This window comes from Parus major, chromosome 5 (genome assembly GCF_001522545.3).
Source record: "Parus major isolate Abel chromosome 5, Parus_major1.1, whole genome shotgun sequence".
NCBI classification, from domain to species: Eukaryota; Metazoa; Chordata; class Aves; order Passeriformes; family Paridae; genus Parus; species Parus major.
Window position 1 is genome coordinate 23,202,527 of NC_031774.1, and position 18,199 is coordinate 23,220,725.

Here is an 18,199-nt window from a genome sequence, read left to right on the forward strand (position 1 = left end):
AGAACTTATCCCACTTGAGCCCATGAAACATATTTGCATTAAACTTGCTTTTTTGAGTGCGTGTGTGTGTGTGTATATGTATGTATATAGCTATTATTAAAAAAAATATTGCTGGTAAAGGTTTCTTTTTTACTTTTTGGTTAATCCCATTCTCTGGTAGGCAGCACAGTGGCTGTGATGTCTCTGTGGTTGTGTGGTACCTCTCTTTGCCAGACCCAGCTCTGTTCTTCCAGCTCAATTTGGCCGGTTAATAATTGCCCCTTTGCCCCTCATCCTCCGATAGCAACATAATATCATGTGTGGAGTTATTTTTTAGAAAACAACATACAGAGCAACTCTCTTTGTCCCAAGATAGCTCCATTTATCTTGTGGTTTGTGCTTTTGAAGTCCTTCTGCCCGTGGGATTGCAAAAACGAGCTCCTGCCTCCTTATTGCCACAAAACCGCATTGCGTATCCTATCCCTTCCCTGGAGGACTCCTCTGCTAAGATGAGCTCTTGTGGTTGGCTTCCCGGTCTCTCGTGTGGCAGAGCTGGAAAGCTACGAAGCTCAGATGCTCCACTAGCTAACATGAGGGCCTCTTTATAGAAGACTAAAATAAACTCCTTAAAATGATCTCTCTATAAGAAAGCAGTCTCTATCTTGTCCAGGAACCTGGTCTTTTTTGTATCATGCCATAATGATGGGAAGGATCTGACTGCAGCCTGCAAAATGGGCTTTTTTGGAGTCAGAGTTGATCTCTTTGCACTAAGTGCCTTGACAACTGCAGTCCCACTAGAACCTAAAGTTCCTTGAAAAGGAAGACTTTTCAATGTTTTCACTTTTACTTTCTGAAAGGAAATACATAGCTATCAGTATTGCTGTGTTCTGGAACTGGTCAAGACAGAAGTCTTGAAAAGGTTAAACAAACAAAAGAGTTTTCTGGGTTTCAGAGAGAAATTCTGGAGGTAGAATGTCCTTACAGCTTGTCCAGTGCCTGGAGCATCTGAAAGATGAAAGAAGCTGGCTGATAATTTCCTGTGGGAATAACTTAGAGTAGTTTAGACAGCCAGTGCCAGGTGAAACCTTAAAGACGGAGTAAAAATGGCTTTGAAATTGTGTTGAGCAATGTTTTGGGTAATTTGTAAATCCAGAGAGCACTGGACTAGCACTGATGCAGTAATTAACAAAGATCATGAATGGTGTGGCAGAAGAAGCTAAAAGCTCAAGGAGCTTTGAATCAAAAGGAAAAGGATTTTCCTGTAGACTTTGTGGTAAGGAAGTGGCTGGATTCTGAATTTTCAAAAACACATTTATCCTTGCAACCCAGATTGAAAAATGCCACTTCTAGTTTTTCTTGGATCCCTGAAGCCTCTGAGTAAAACCTCTCAAGCAAAGATGGCAGTGGTGCTTCCTCCTCTTAAGCTGACATCTTTTGACCTCTCCATTTTCCTTTCGCCCCACCTTGAGACACCTTAGCTGCTCATGATGCTGCATTTTTTGCAATTAGTGCATTTTACAGCCAGTAGATTAAAACCAATCGGCATTAATTTCAGTTTTTGTTAATGCTGTGATTTGTAACTGGTTCCTTCATAGCTTTTGTCATGGTTGGAAGCTGCTACTTTTCAACACTATGTGCAGAGAGGAAGATGTATAGCTCTCCTGTATGAAACTGAAAATTGAGGGGTTTTTTGCTTGTTTTTAACTCAATTCCTATTTAGTTGGTGGTGAGATAACAGCTATGTCTTTCTCAGCTGTGAAGCAAGGAATTCAGTGAAATCTTGAGGATGCTTGTGGCTTGGAAGAGGACATGACCGGAATGAAAGCAGAAGCAGAATAAATGTTGGAAAAGCACTGGTTGTTTGTTTGCCTGAAAAGTTAATTCTTGAGTTACTTAAGAGAAGTGAAGTAAAAGAGGGAGGAATGCGTGTATTGAAATTAAGTCTTTAATTTCACATATTGTAGTTATGAGTGGCAGATGCCAAGCTGGTTTTTATTGGGTCTTGTAGTTTGCTTGCATTCTTCTCCATTCAGTGAAGGGGAAAGATTGCAAAGCTTCCAAATTTCTGCGACAGCTCTGAGATTCTGATTCTTTCAGGTTGTTTCCCAGAAGTAATAGAGCATATCCTTACCATGACTAATAAACCTTTGTTGCTCCTGTAGCTGAGGTAATGTAAGGATCACTTTAAGATAATTACTTAAAGGATGAGAGAAATCTGTTTATGAAGTAATGGAAAAGTTAAAGGAAAGCTCATAGAACCTAAAATGCCAATGTTTTCTACCTTGTAACTGGGAAAACAAAGTCCGGTGTTTCACCTCCATGAGCTTTGATATAGCAGAAAGTTTTCTGGCTGTTCAGTGACCTTAATTCGTAAGTGCTGTCATGCTAGTGAAACTCACAGGTGACTGTACTAGGTGAAATACATTATAAGTACCTTTTCCCTGTGGATTATCTGCTTAAAACAGCAGGTTGGTTCTCTACCTGGCACTTAGAAATTGCTTCTCTAGCTGGCACTTAGTAATTTTGAAAGTCACCTGGTAACGTTTCTGCTCTTGTGCTGTTATTTTCTAAATTTTAGTGTTCTGCGTGATTCGTAATAAATGAGCAGTAAATTGTTTGCAACCTTTATGGAGCAGGAAAGGGTAGAGGTTGTTAGTCTGTGGGTTTTTAAAAAAAGCCAGCACAGTGAAAGAAATGGAAAGTTATGTGTCTCATGTTGCTGAAGTGACTAATTCTTGCAAAGCATGATGTAGGCTTAAGGTAATATTTTCAAGTGTTAGTCTAGCATGTGTGTGTGTTCTGAAAGGGTCTGAGACCTGTAGCTCTGCCTGTCAGGCCCTTCTGGTCCAGCTAAACATTGCAACAATGTTTTAGGTTGGATGATGATGTCCTTGAGTGATGTTATGCACTAACAACCTTTTTTTTTCTGTCCATTTCTGAGTGGACAATAGGCAGTATTTCATTTCTGTTTTAATGTGCTTGAGTAGAATGATCCTGCATGACAAGTAATTTAGTGCTGGGGTAGGTTCCTTGGATTCTTTGTTGTAGTGTTGACATGCAGTTGCACAGGAGTTTGTAGCTATGTAAGAAAATGCTGCTTCATGTTAAAATCAGCAAAGCGTGTTTCTTGATGCCATCCTTCAGGTATCACTCTGCACTTCATAATATAAAATGGATGACATGCTCTCTCTTGAGAAAATCCACAGGTAATGAAATGCTGAGACTGAAGGGATGCTTTTAACAGTAGCATGAAAAAAAAATCATGTGGTGGGAAGCAATGTTCCTGCTCCTTGGAATCCAGATTTAGACATAGGAAAAATGATTCAGTCCACAGAGAAAGTAAAAGTATGTGGGTTAAAGTTATGTAGGAGGCTCAGTCTCTTCCAGTTAGGGCCTTGGAGGTAAGAAGCAGAATGTCAGAGGTAGCATACTGCAGCTCATGGCTTTCTGAGGTCTTTGCACCTTCATAGATACTTGGTGAAACAAACAGATACTTCCACTATCTATTGTTTTTTTACACACTTGCAGAATGAGTGGGAGAACTGTCTTACCAAATTCTGATCTTTTGAAGGGCTCAAAGACTTTTTTTAAGGGGTTGTTTCTGTTAACATAGGGCATGATGTTTGAAGCAGGATGATACGATGCTTGGTTTCTTGGATGTCAGCAGTGTTTGACAGGCATGCAGAGCTACAGAACAAAACCAGCATTTTCTACTCTTCTGCCGTTTCCAAATGTTTGAGAGAACCTTGTTGTTACAGAAAGGACAGTTGCCATTTAATGGCTATTAAATATGCAAAATGTATCAGTGTATGGTCCCCATACAACATATGTTATCATTGTTTGTATCATTATTATAACAATACACAGATATTTTTCAGCCAAAATACCTGGAAATTAGAGTTGGGGTGTTTTACCAGGTCCTTACAAAGTAGTTCTGGCATTCCCAGGAAAGAGCTATATAGGATTCTGAAGAGAAGGCTGGGGGAAAAAGTCACAGAATGGGTCAGGTTGGAAGGGACCACAGTAGGTATTCTGGTCCAACCTTCTGCTCCAGTAAGGTTATCCTAAAGCATATGCCACTGGATTGCACCTAGACAGTTTTTGAATATTACCTATGAGGGAGATTCTACAACCTCTCTGGACAACCTGTTCCAGTGCTCAGTCACCTGCAGAGCAAGAATTTCTTATGCTTGAGTGGAACTTCCTGTGCATCGGTTTCTGTCCATTGCCTCTTGTTGCTTGGCTCTACTGAGCACAGCCTGGCTCCATCCTCTGGCACCCTCCCTTCAGATACTGATAGACATTGATGAGGTCCCCTCTCAGTCATCTCTTCTCAAAGCTGAACAGCCTCAACTCCTCCTATGAGCCTTTGCTCATAAGAAAGATTCTTCATTCCCTTAATGATCTTCATAATCCTCCACTGGACCTGTTCCAGGAGCTGCATGTCTCTCTTGTGCTGAGAAGCTGAGAGCTGGAGACAACACTGCAGATGTGGTCACTCAGATACAGCTTTCTCCTGTCTAGCCTCACCTGTTAAAGTTCCTTGGTCCATTTGAAATAGTTGTCATTTACCTGATACTTCATGCCTACACTTGGTCAGGAACTTCAGGCTGAGATTTTGATCTGTTTAGCATGCTTTAGTGGTGGAAAGGTTCCTGTTTCTATACTGAGACTTCATGTGTTCACCATGAGCTACTTCCATAGGCAACTAAGAAGTTGCTCAGGAAACAGAGGGTAATATATTTCCTATTCAGAAAAAAACCTCATAGAATTGGTAGTTGTTACCTTTTGTCTGATTTCAAGAACTAAATAGTCAGCAGGGATAAGAATATACCATGTTGGTTCAGGCTTCAAACAGAGTCTTTTTGGAGTCTTGAGGGAACTATGGGCCATAACACACTTTTAATAAACATTTTGTTACTGTGGTTAGAATATGTTGCTTAGTTTCCCTGTACAAGCCTTCGTATGGACCTTAATCTTACACTCCACTTCTGCAAATGGGGAGAAAGTTTATTCCTCCATGATGTGACGTTTATGCATAATTAGCTTAAAGTATTTTTTTTGGCTGCCATATTGTGTCATAGCAGAAACCAAAGGCCAGTCTTTTGTTCTTGCTCCTTGATTTTTCCAGTCATATCTTCATCTCAGCCTTTTCTATTAATTTGTTCAATCTGTTTCCAATTAATTTCCACCAGATGCACCAGTTTAAAAAAAATACTTTTTTAAGGGTTGAATCTTAATTTCCTGCCCATAACACTAATCTTCTGAAGTCCCTTCTATATTGTTTCTTTTTCCTCTGTTGTGTTTGGAGCAGAATATTTCCTATTTTGGTATCATTTTCAGGCTCCTTTAACTTGATACTTACTCTTTCTTCCAGATCATTAATGAAGTTATTTAATGAGACTGGATCTAATGTTGATCCCTATAATACCTACTAGCTATCTCTACCCCCTGCCGCTTGACTTGCTGCCATTTCTCATTATCTTTTGTTTATGGTCCTTCAGCTGACTTTTTTTGATCTGTGTTTTCTGGTAACTCAGCCAATTTGAGAAAGATTTTCATGGCAATAATAATGCACCTTCTGTTCAAAGACTGTATATGTAGAAACAGATTAAACATTAAGCCTCAGTACATTGTGGTGGCGTAATAGTAGTATACCCACTTGAAGAAGGGAAGAAGGAATTTTGTCAAGTTCTGTAGAAGATATAGAGTTAGGACAAGTATCTAGAGACCTCAGTTATAGTCACATTGATTATTGCAAGGTGTTAATTTATGACTTTAAAGTTTTGGGAGAAGGAACTGTAACAATTGCTTCTTAATCCTGGAGTCTTTTTATGTTCAAATCAAATACTTCTTCAGTATTTTTTTTTCCAACATTAGTTTACTATTTTTTAATAATTTTTTCAATGGCAGTGGAAATAGGAAATGCTTTCCTATTTCCTGGGTGTAGGTAGGGGTTTTCAGTGGGATTGCTGGTCTTTAATTCTGTGGGATCAGAATTGGGATCCAGAGACTCAAGCATGTTTTTAAAGGCCTCCTATTTCTCTCCCCATGCAGTGTTTCTGAAAATACAGCTTCTTTTCCAGTCTTGCTCTAACTCAGTCATATACCCATTGTACCAACACTTAGTCAGTTTGTTGCACCCCTTATTTTCTTGAAGTCCTAATTAGCAGATGCCCTGTGGAATTTCTTTTCCTTACAATTTCTATTCTTCGTGCTCACATTAAGTGTAACATTTTTGAGGTCTAAGGTGTGTAGTTGTGTAGTTTAATATGGTAACTGAAGGTGATTGTGCTTGATAACCTCTGTGCTTGATGTGCCTCTCCCTAGTACTTTGTTCAGTCACATGTTTAATTGAGAACAAGCTGGTTCAGGGTTGAGGTATCCCTACTTTTTCAAATTGAAAGGGGAACTTCTAGGACTAGGACACTTTCATTCTTACTTGGAGACTGCCAAAATAGACACCATATTCCACTACCGAAAAGCAGTAACATCTTCAACCTCTTCTCTGGTTCATGTGGTTTTGTTGAGGGTATGTCTTTTTTTTCCTTAACCTTACCACCATCACATACTTCCTCAAATAAAACCTTAACAATTCTGTTTAAAGCTTTGAAAAGTTCTGGATTGCTCTTCCTAATGATGTTAACTTTAGGCAGGCTTCAACAGCTCAAAGACCATGTGGGTACCCAATCAGAACTGTTTCACATGATTCTGAAATAGGAGTAGAAAAGAAGAGAAAACTGTTGGCTTTTATCAGTGCACGGTGCCCCTTCTGACATCAGGCTGTCACACTGTAATGTTGCCTTTGCTGTGTCTGCCAGCAGAGCTCTGAGTTTTAAACAATGGTCAGCAAATCCCTTTTCTAAAGCTGGATTAACTGTACTTTTTCCTTCAGTGGAAACTGCTATTTGGGTAAGAGAGGAATCCAAAATTTTCATTTTCTCTCAAGACAGGCAAGCAAATAAAGCTGAGCTTCTTTGCTGTAGGAATTTAGGGAAGTGCTGGATAAAGAAGGAAAGTGTATCATCTGAACTACGCTTAACACCATCCGACATATCCAACATCTTCCCTCAACAAGGTGTGTACGTGATGGGAATGCAAAAGTGAGCCTGGAAGCGGAGCAAAAGGGATAATTGTTATCTGACACAGACCTTCTAGCGCCAGGTGTGCAAGGTGTTAAGAAGGCTGTTAAAAAATTCATTGTTACAGAGTTCACTAATTTTAACTGCAAGTAAACAATCAGATGCTTGTGAGTTCTTAAAATATGGAAGAAAGAAATTCAGTGCATCTGTTGAAGCCAAGGCAAAATATTCTGATGCTTATTCCAGATTTGTTCGAAAACACATCTGGGGATACCCTTCCATGCTTTCTCTGTGGAAAAACCCTACAGCCTTATGCCCATCTCTATTAGTACTTTAGTTCTCTCCTTTCGCCTTTAATTCCATCAATCATATTCCATTTCATTTACAAAGTTCTGGATTTCTTTTTCCCTCTTTGTCACTCTAAGTGTCAAATGTGTCCTGTATTTTCACAGTCATTCAATATTCACTTACGCTTTCTGTCCCCTCATGATTTTTCTGTGGTAGAGTTGAAATTATAAAATATGGTATTGTCATATTTTTGGTTCTGTCTCTTGTAATAATGAGGCTTGCAGAAAGAGCTCTGCTTCCATTGAAGGTCTTCTGTAAGCCAGAATTAAAATCCTGTCTATGGAGGGGGAGAAACCCAGGTTCATATGTTACTCAGAGCTGGACCAAGAGAATGATTGTTCTTACCAGAGGCTTCTGATTCTGAGTTGAACAATGTTCAACTGTAAATAATGACAAATCTGTTTGTAGTTCTGGCTTTTCTAAAGTTGTTGTTGCTGTTTTCCTTGCAGCTTAGAGGGACTTAAAGGATACTTAGCCATGGTTTTAGCTGTGCTATCCCATATTACAGGTACATGAAGAATTGGAGGGTGGTGAAAACAAACTGATGGCTGTGATCTTCCTACTGCTGATTTTAAAAATAACAGTAAGAGGTCCTATGTTAGGATCAAAGGGAAAAGATACAATCAACAGAGTGGTGTGGAGTGGGAGTCTCTTTTATGTAGTTGATTCTTGATACCTGGATGAAAGAAAATTTGGAAAGACAGCATAGCATTGACCATTGAAGCCAGGATCTTTTGCAGTTGTTCATTGAGGAAACTTCATCCATATGTGAATATGATAAAATTCTGGTAGTGCTAGAATGCTACCAGAGACTGACAGGAAAGTGTTCATCTCAACAAAAGATGCTTTTTACAGTGAGAAGAATCATGCTACCTCCCCACTACCTCCCCAGAAACATGACAGAGTCCCCATCACTGGAGGTTCTCAAGATGCAGCTGTACTGGGTGCTGGATAGTCTCATCCAGGCTCCCATTTTCCCCAAAAGGTTGGACCAGGTGATCTTTTGAGCTCCCTTCCAAACTGCGCTGTTGCATGATTCCATGTTGAAGCAACAGCCTGTCAAAAGTTGAATTAAACAAAATAGTGTTAAGATCTGCCATGTGTCATTATTTTTACTGAAAAGTGAGAGGGTTAGAATCTTTCTTTTCAGAATAAAGCATGCCTTCAGGACTTAAACAAAACAGTTTTCACTCTCCACCAGAGATCTACTGTTTCTATCAAAGCAATAGCAAGAGCCCGGTTTGGTAATTACCGTGTCTACTTAAGTTTTCTTTGTAATGTCAATATTTTTATGAATCTGTGGCAAATACAGGGCTGCTCTGTAGTGGTTCTGAAGGGTTGCAAGTGATCTTACCAACAAAATGAAGGTTTGCATATTAGGTTTTGCTTTACTGGGGCAATGTTGTTTGGCGTGATGAAGAGTTGCTGGGAGGTGAAGGAAGCAGAGTAACAACCCACTGTTTAAGCAGCCCTGCCCTTGCTCCTCCCAACACCCCCACCACCCCCCACCCCAAATAAAGGATACACAGAAATAACAGGATGATAATTGACTTCTGCTCTTCAGCCAGAAATGATATTACTGCTTTGCCAACTTTAGACATAGAAACATAAAACGACATAGATCCCAACTATTGCTTTAAGGGGGGGGGCTCAACTCACCCTTCCTCAGGAGACATTTCATTTATCAAATAAATACGAAGATGTGGAGGATATTTGGAAGGAATCTGAGGAAACAGAGCATGCCATGCTAAATTTAAGGTGATGGCAGATACTAAGTATGAGGCCTGTGTTTAGACTGACTTCCTGTTTTTAAAATCTGGAGGTTGTTTGTATACTTTGATAGAAAACTGTTTGGTTACTGCATCCTGCTGCTATGCATCTGGAGGGAACCAAACTACAGACAGTGAAGATGATTTTTTGGTTTTTTATACCCACAGGCAAGTGACAGTAGGAAATTGTTGTGGTCACATGAGGGATCAGGAGAGGCCATGAAAATTGAGTGATATAAGCTCTGCATGTGGCAATATCTCTGTTTAGCTTTTTTGTATTGTTTTGTATATATTGCATTGCTAAAATAAGTCAGGGGTTTGCCTCCTGCACAAGTGAAAAGGTTTCTGAATACAGAGTTAGTAAAATTTCCAAGCCTGCAATGAGATGTAAAGTTCCAGGAAAAATATTTGCCATAACTAAGCCCAGAGGTGCCTTTTGTTGTTCCTGCTCCAGAATAATGTGTAGAAGTGCAATTAGATATGTCCCCTTTGATTGTTGGTCCAGTTGCCTGAACAGCAAGCGCTGATTTCCGTCCTGTTCCTGGCCCACTGACTAACTGGGATTGAAACGTGACACTGGGGCTTTATATGTGTGTTTGGTCAGCCTTCTGTTTCATGCTCACAGTGTTTAATGAGAGTTTGAGGTAAGAGAGTGGATATTCTGCTAAGGCTTCTCACACCAAGTGCACCACTTCCGCTTGGAGTTGGAAAAAGCGCATGCTTCTCATCTTTATCCTTCCTGACCCTCTACTGTTACAGATAGAGTTACAGGATAGTGTCACTGGAGCTCTGAGCACTGGAAGATAAGCATGAGACGTCAAAGGTGAAATATTATCCACACTGAAATCATTGAGAAAATTTCTTGCTGCCTTCAGGTGTGCCAGCTTTCATTCACCTTGTTCTTTTTGCTGGGAAAGACAAGCCATCCAGGATTGCTTCTGAAACTTTTCATAGGTTGAAATCAGTGTGCTTTCCCAGCAATCATGTGCATTACTTCACAAGTGCAAAACCAGGGTAGATCATGATTTATAATGACTAGAAGGTTAGTTCCCCTAAGGGAACAAATCACAAACTATTAGATCTGTTTGTAAGGTTGTAATTCAAAATAGTTAAGCAAAGTATGCTTACATAACAGCACTACAGACACCAGCTAGTGCATATGAGAGAGTGCTGGTATCTGGGTCATAACGTGTCATTCAGCTTCCAACAGTTTCAGTAGCATGGTAAAATCACAAAGAAGAGATGATGGAACATAGCAACTTTAATGAAGTGAGAAGAACACATTTAGTATGTGTGTGCTTATATATAGCCTATTATTAGTAGGAACTTTGAAGAGAACTGTGTGTTTGACAATACAGCAGATTAAGTTACAGTTTGCAGACTGGGACAGCTGCACTAATTCTTTCTTTGCTGTTGCAGAGCTGTACTGCCATGCTGCTCACAGGGAAGGCCAGAAAAGCTGGTGAAAGGATTAAAGAGCAAGTCTTCAGAGGAGGGGCTGAAGGAGCTAGGGGTTATTTAGCCTGGAGAAAAGGAGGCTCAGTGAGACTATCACTCTCCACAACTACCTGAAAGGAGTTGTAGGGGAAGTAGGTGTCTTTTCTCCCAGGTACAAAGCGGGGCAGGATGATCAGAAATGGACTTGAGTTGTGTCAGAAGAGGTTTAGATTGGATATTAGGGAAAAATTCTTCACCAAAAGGGTTGTCAGCACTAGAGGACAGGCTACCCAGGGAATGGTAGAGTCTCCATTCCTGGAGGTTATTTAAAAGGCATGTGGATGTGGCACTTACAGATACGGTTTAGTGGTGGACCTGGCAATGTTGGGTTAATGGTTGGACTTGATGACCTTAGAGATCTTTTCCAACCTAAATTATAGTGGTCTTGTTGGTCCTTTCCAACAGGAAGGGGTATTGGAGCTTAAACTAGATGGGATGAGTGTTTTGGGGTGCTTTTGAGGATAATGGTAGAAAATTGATTTGGAAAAGGTAGTTTAAACAGTAGCTATTTTGGCTACAATATACAACTAGTTCTGGCTTTTTAAAAGGTTACAGGTGACAGCAGAAGATGGTTTTTCCTGAATTTTCTGTGTTGTCAGTTTGAAGAAACCTATTTGATTTTTGTGGGTGGTTGTGGTTCTTTTGAATTTCCCTTAGTTCATTTCTACTAGTCTGAAATGTTGCACAGATGATGAATTGCTTTTTCTTAGGAATGTCTGTTGCTTTTTTTGCCTTCTGGCTATATCACCCACTTGCTGTCCTTTTGACCCAGCGGTTGGCCTGGCCATACCTGGAAAGTCCTCGGAAGATCTGACCACTCTACCCTCTTTCATTCCTTATTCACGTGTTCCTTTGGCCTTTATCCCTTGATACACCAGATGATGGCTGCTTTTCTGTTGTGTGCAGTAATACCTTGAGATGTATGTTTTATACTAAACCTTTCAAAGGTAATTTATAGTGGATATGAGCAAAAGATTAAAAGGTTTTTACACCCATGTAAAAAGACGGAATAGAAATCCCACAACTAATTTGTTGAGTGCAGTTCAGCTTGGAAAATAATTTGTAGTTAATGCCTTGCAACTTGCAGTGTAGCATTTGCAAGCAGGCAGCTGAGGCTGGCAGAAACCTCTTCAGCCAGTTTTGTGCAGAAGCAGCATAATGTAATCCCTTTTCAAGGAAGTGCATCCCTTCTGAAGTTCAGTCTTTGCTTTACTTGCACAAGTGAATCTCTTCACTGAAGGGCATTCTGTTGTTGAAAGAGTTGCAGAAGTATTACATCAATTTTGCAAATTCTGCTTTTCTCAATTAGAATGGAAAATTAGGAAATCATGAGGCTTGTTTTGTCTTCTTGCTAAGGTTGCTACAGTTTATGGTTAATCACAGGTACACTAGATGTATGAATGAGATCAATGAAATCAAAAAGCCTGAAAATAGTTCAGCATGTATGTGATTACCACTTGAAGCAGGTATTTCTCTGTAATTCTTTCCTTATGATCTGTTGTTTAATCTAAGAGCTTTGGGTTGTAATTGCAGAAAGAACCATGCAAAAAAATCCAACCCAGCTAGCCTGAGGGAGTTGATGATTGATAGAGTAATCATTTGTTTAACAATGATATTGATTATAAAGATTGTCTAGATAATGTCAGACAGAAGTTCAGGCATGACCTTTTAATTTTTGGGGGGTTGTTATAACTGTTCTTTCTCAAGGAAGAGAATTTTTTAAGAGAATGTGTGGGTTAATATCAAATAGTTGAATTTGCACAGGGATGAGAGTCAAGAGTTGTGTTGGAGTATTGTTCTGAAAGTGGGAAAGGAGGGCTGGGAGGTACTTAGGCTAACTTTTTAAGGCTGGAAAAAAATACTCTTTTCAGGCTCTAGATTATCATTTGGACTACATTTTCTTTTGGTCAGTTTGTAAAGCTGAAAATCCTCTTGCTCTTAAAAATGTCAGTTATGTGCAGCCTATGTAACAGTTTAATGTTTACAGGTAAATAATAAAAGATTTTTTTGCATTTTCACTGGAGTCTGAAATGTCTAAAATAGTGACATGCAAAAGGTTTGTATCTATAAAGTTTAGGGTTTGGAGGAGACCTTTCAAATCGCAAGGATTCTACTTCATAGAGTTTTCCCGTTGTGGTGTCAGAACTAAGTGAAAAGCAGCAGCAGTGCTGTGGTCTAGGAGAAGACTGAGTTTGTAAAATAAGAGGGGTGTTCTGATACCTGGCATTCCTTGAATGTTTGTGATTAGTGCCGAGTTATTTTTCAGCTGATTCCCAAGTCTCTTTTTGGCAAGTTGCACTTTGCTGTTGCCTTCAAAGAGCCCGTTTCCATGAAACTGCGCATAGTAATTGATCTTCAATTTCAGCAAGTGAGGAGGGTGAATATTTTCCTTTGCAGTCAAGGATGTGTTCATAACACAGTAATGCATACACAGAGTTGATGTCACTTTGTATTTAATATTTACTCTAGAATAGATGGGATCTCTTCAAAACATCTTTCTTTTTTTTTCTTCCTTTACAGGTGTTACAAGTAGCACTGAGTGTTCCTGTGGACGTAATCATTTTACTTGTGCTGTCAGTGCTTTTGGTGAATGCACGTGCATCCCTGCTCAGTGGCAATGTGATGGAGACAATGACTGTGGGGACCACAGTGATGAAGATGGCTGCAGTAAGAATACCATCCTTGACTTGTGTTGGGGAAAATTGAGTATCTTTTTCTCTGCAAGTGCTTTCCTGTTTTACAGGCACATCCTACCATTTGTATGACAAAAGTTTTTGGCTTTAGATTATGTACTTTTGACTGACTCAGAGTCAAACAAAGCCATTGTACACTGATATAAAACAATGTGAAAGCCCAACTTGGGCTTTTTTTGCAGCTAGTTCTAGATGGTGGTAACACATGACTATGTTAGAGGGAGAGGAGGGACAGAGAAAAGTACCTCTCATTTTTCCACCCTTGCAAAAGCACTGTCTCTGAATTGAATTATATGATTTTGCTGTAAATATTAATGGAAAATAAAAAGCGTGAAGAGGCATATTGAGGGTGTGTACCCTCTGAAGTAACATTCTAGTTTCTGTCCTGGCTGCCCTGTGAAGGGCGGGAAGGCAAACACTGAAATAACATTCATTGGTCTTGGGGTCTGCTGAGAGAGGTTACCTTGCAGGTACTGTGTATCTGCATAGTGTGGGCATCTGTGTAATTGAGTCCAGCTAGGTGAGTACTAGTGAAATATGTGAAATGTCATTCTGAGTGGGTGTAGCATAATAGAGATGAATAGAGAAAGCCTTTTTCTATGGAGACACAAACAAATTCCTTTTTTACCTCATCTCTTTGGATTCCACAGAGCATGGTTGAATTGAAGAGTGGAAAAAAAGGCCTGGTCTCATGGAATTCCCTTACTAAAAGTTGCCCTAGAGCTGAAAATTTAAGGCTCCTAGCAATGGGCATGAGAGAGAAATTTATCTTCCCCTGCTGGATCTTTCTCTAACCTTCCCTGATTGCTGCTGTTGATTACCATAGGAATCAGAAGTAGTAAGGAGCTTTCCTAGTCTTTTAAATATTGTCTTAAAGAATCTCTTTTTCGTTAAATGTAGAAGTGTCAACCCAGCTTCATGAAAATTTCCTTCCCTCTCAATTCTAGTTTCTTAAAATATTGCAAAAGTTGAGTAATGTGGAAGACCTTGAGTCTTGGGGAGGTAAGGCATATCCAACAGCTAAGCTGGTTTTACTGGCTTTTTACTAAGCAGAGAAGAATTTTTTTGGGCTTTTTTTTGTTTGTTTTTGCAGGTAGGCAAGGAGATTGGGGGATGGTGGTGAGGTTGTTTTAACTTCTTTTTTGGTGGGCTCAGTACAGATTTAGACAAGTGATACTTCTTGATATGATTTTCTTTGTAATTCAACAAGTTTCAGCTCCAAAAATTTCAAGCTAAGCAGGCATGGTAGGACTTTAGGGGTGGTGGGAAGGATAAGATCTTCCATAGGAACTACAGGAGGTGCTAACAAGAGTTGCTTCATACAACATATGCTTAAACTGTGAATCTCCTTGCCACAAAACATTGAAACTTAAAACATTCTCAAACGGCAATCTGACAAGTTTATGGGCCTATATTCCACTAAGGGCTGTTAAAGATGAATATGCCATCTCTTGTTTGGGAAGTCTTTGTATTATAAGTAGGGGCAGATTTTGTGTTTTGAGGAAGAATGTTTATTTTCATGCAGCCTTCTTCTGCTTTTCTCTTGAAGATGGGAATCATCAACTAATGCATCATGTCTCTCTCTCTGTTACCTGAAAGAGAGGAACCTTTTGGTCTTGCACAGTTATAAGGTCACTCCAGTTAAGACAACAAAAAAAAATCTATAAATACATTGGCAGCAAAAGGAGGGCTGAGGAGAGTCTTTACCATTAGATCAGTGTAGAAGGGTAGCATAGTATCAGGGAAATGAGAAAAAGGCAGAGTTACTTAATGCCTTCTTTGCCTAAGTCTTTAATGCCAAAACCAGTTGTACTCAGGGTGCCCAGTTCCTTGAGCTGGACTTCAGTGACAGACAGCTGAGTGTCCCATTTTCCAGAAGGAAATAGTTAGTGACCAGCATGCTATGTCTATGAGCCCAGATGGGATGCACCTAAAAGTAATGAGAGAGAATGAGAAAGAATTTGCCAAACCACTTTCAATCATTTACCAGCAATCCTGGTTAACTGGACAAGTTCCAGTTGAATGGAGATTGGCAAATAAAATGCCCATCTAGAAGAAGAGTTGGAAGGATCATCCAGGGAACTAAAGGCCTGTTCAGGCTGACCCTGGTACCAGGGATGGTCATGGAGCAGATCATCTTAGTGCCATCATACAACATGTGCAGAACAACCAGGGATTGGGCCTAGACAATATGCTTTGACAAAAGGCAGGTCCTGCTTAACCAACCTGATCTCCTTCTATGACAAGTTGACCCAGTTAGTGGATGAGGAAAAGGCTGGGTTGATGGGCTGAGACTGTGCGAGGTTCAACAAGGTGAAGTGTCAGGTCCTGCCCATGGGTCACAACAAACCCAGGCAGCATTACAGGCTGGAAAGCTGCACAGCAGAAAAGGACCTGGGGGTGCTGGTCAGCAGCAGCTGAACATGATCCAGTCTGTGTGTTCCAGTGGCCAAGAAGGCCAATGGCAAGGATTGGAAGGATACCCTGTACTTGGCACTGGTGAGGCCACACTTCAAGTGCTGTGTCCTTGGAACAGCAACTTGAACTTTAAATCAGTTCAAGCTTTTCACGAATCAGCAGTGATGCACACAGTACATGAGAACAGTTGGTTCACTAATTTTTCTTTCCATCCCTGGTCGTTTGACATGCAGAAAGTTTCCTGGTTGGAGTGAAATTTTGAGCTTCTCTGTTTTGAACTTGATTTATGGTTTTATTTATTGACTGAAATGATTAAATTTCTTGTAATACAAATACCGAACTGAAGATTTATATTGTTCTGATTAAGTCATCCAGTAAGCCCCAGATTTACTAAGGCCTATTGAAGAAGCTCCTCAAAAAACATGGTCTTTTAGCCATAGTTGATGGCTGGTCTTCATGCTGGAGTGGGTCCAGTTGTTTTTTCTGACTTATGAAGCTCAGTCTGCAACCACTTTATATGGAGTCTTCTGAGATGTTAGAGCTATGAAGATTCTTTTCCAGCAATTGTATGGATGTGCAGCTCTGGGTTTTACAGGCAGGAATTATAATATCGAGTAGATGTCTTTGATTGGAAGAGATGTGTTTGCAAGGAATCTCACCTTTCCACTTGTCTGCTGGAAGTTAGTTTTGGAGTTAGAGGATTCTCTTTTTTCTCCTGTGAATGTCCAAACTTTCCTTTCCAGAGAAATAAAGCTGCAACCATACCTTTTTAAAGTGTACTTTTCTTCAGTGTATCATATGCTCATATCTATACTATAAGCCAATAAAATGAGAAGAATGAGTTCTGTCTACTTCCTTGGGAATAAGACAGGAAAATGGGAAGACACTGGACTACTGGACTCTTAATAAAGCAAGAGAGTGAAACAGGTTGGAAGTTAATTTAGCAGGTCAAGATTCAGTCTTGCACCTGTGTCTATACAGTACTTTATATATGCTTGAGTAGTTGATTGGAGTTTGCTAAATTCTGTATTAATGCAACTTTCTAGCCTTGAATTGGTAATTTGTCATTTTGGTTAAAGAATAACAGCTTGAAATGCAGTGTGTGGTGTAAAAAAATAAAAGCAGGATACTTGGTAGTGAGTGGAGTTACAATTATGAAAAACAGGAGCAGACATGGGTAACACTCCTTTTGAGAGACATTTTCAGTTTTAAGATAAATTCTTAAAATGTGTGTTTTATTTTGATTGTTTTTTAAATAGGCTGTTGCACACTATAAAAGAAATTACCACTTTTTGAGTTGGTTGCACTAAATTTTTCCTCATCTGTCACTGTTTCTGCACACCCCAGACACTTTACATTTGTATTTGTGTCCTCAGAACATCTGCCTCTCCATAGGTATTTTTCATTGGTTTTAGGGGAGCCCTGCCTCTGCTAACCTGTGACAGAAATTCTTCTCCTTGCATATTAGAATCTGTGATGGAAGCCAATTATTCCGTGACATGTTTGCTTCCTGCTCTGGATCATGTTTACAAGCCGGAGTCCTGTAGTAATAATAGCAATAAGCAACCTGCCAGCTGTCATGCCAGCTCCATAGACTGTCTGGTGTCAGCTCTCTGGCTTGCTGACAGCTTCTGGCTTGGAAGCCCTCGCTGCACATGCACAGAGTTCAGCTGCCTTCCTGCCTTGTGCCAGCAGAGACTGCTTTGGCCTGTCCCTAACGAAAGCTGCACGCAAGCAGAGGAATGGTTTTCATTCTGCCCTCCTGCACGCCCTTTGAAGTCCTGCGTGGTGTGAATGAGTCTTACTTCCTGTGGCAAGGGTGAAAGGATAACTGAGTAAACTTAGCCTGAGGACTGATAAATAGTTCTGTTTCTCATAAGATACACCAAATCTCCCCATAACCATCCCCTCAGAAGAGTGTTCTTGCTCTGAATTTTAGATATGTATCATACATAATTAACTTGTAAACATTACTTTTTGGGACACAGACTTGTTTGCTTAGCTCTGTGCACTGTTGTAGAATACTTCTTCCTTTGAAGGGACTGAAGAAAAATTTACTTCTTTTACCTGAAAGATTAATGAAAGTGATCTGTTGTTCCCATCTCATGGAGAAATCTACACAGTTCCTGTTCAGTTACAACTCATTAAAGCCCAGTAGAGGGTCTCTTCTCTGCCAGGCAGGACTATCAGTGTAACCTGCTCATCAGCCCCACAACAAAAATTTCTAAGGTGAGGTTAGGATAAAAATCTCACAGGTCTTGTATTAAAATTAATGAAAACTTTGAAAGAATAATTTTTCTTCTGCCATTCACTTAATCACAAGTCTTGAACTCAGATGCATTGGCTCAGGTGAAGCTTCACTTCTAAACTTCAAGTTTTAAGAACTAGGAATTCTTGTAAAGAGTTCAGTGTT

At 39.9% G+C, this 18,199-nt stretch overlaps 1 protein-coding gene across 3 annotated transcripts in view; it reads left to right on the forward strand.

Annotated features, from left to right (window-relative positions):
- Positions 1-18,199, forward strand: part of LRP4 (LDL receptor related protein 4) — an 83,615-nt gene that overhangs the window by 27,475 nt on the left and 37,941 nt on the right. For all 3 annotated transcript variants that reach the window (XM_015629764.2, XM_015629765.2, XM_015629766.2), the window contains exon 2: positions 13,196-13,342. In XM_015629764.2, the coding sequence (XP_015485250.1) occupies positions 13,196-13,342 (147 nt within the window). The remainder of the gene's footprint in view (positions 1-13,195; positions 13,343-18,199) is intronic.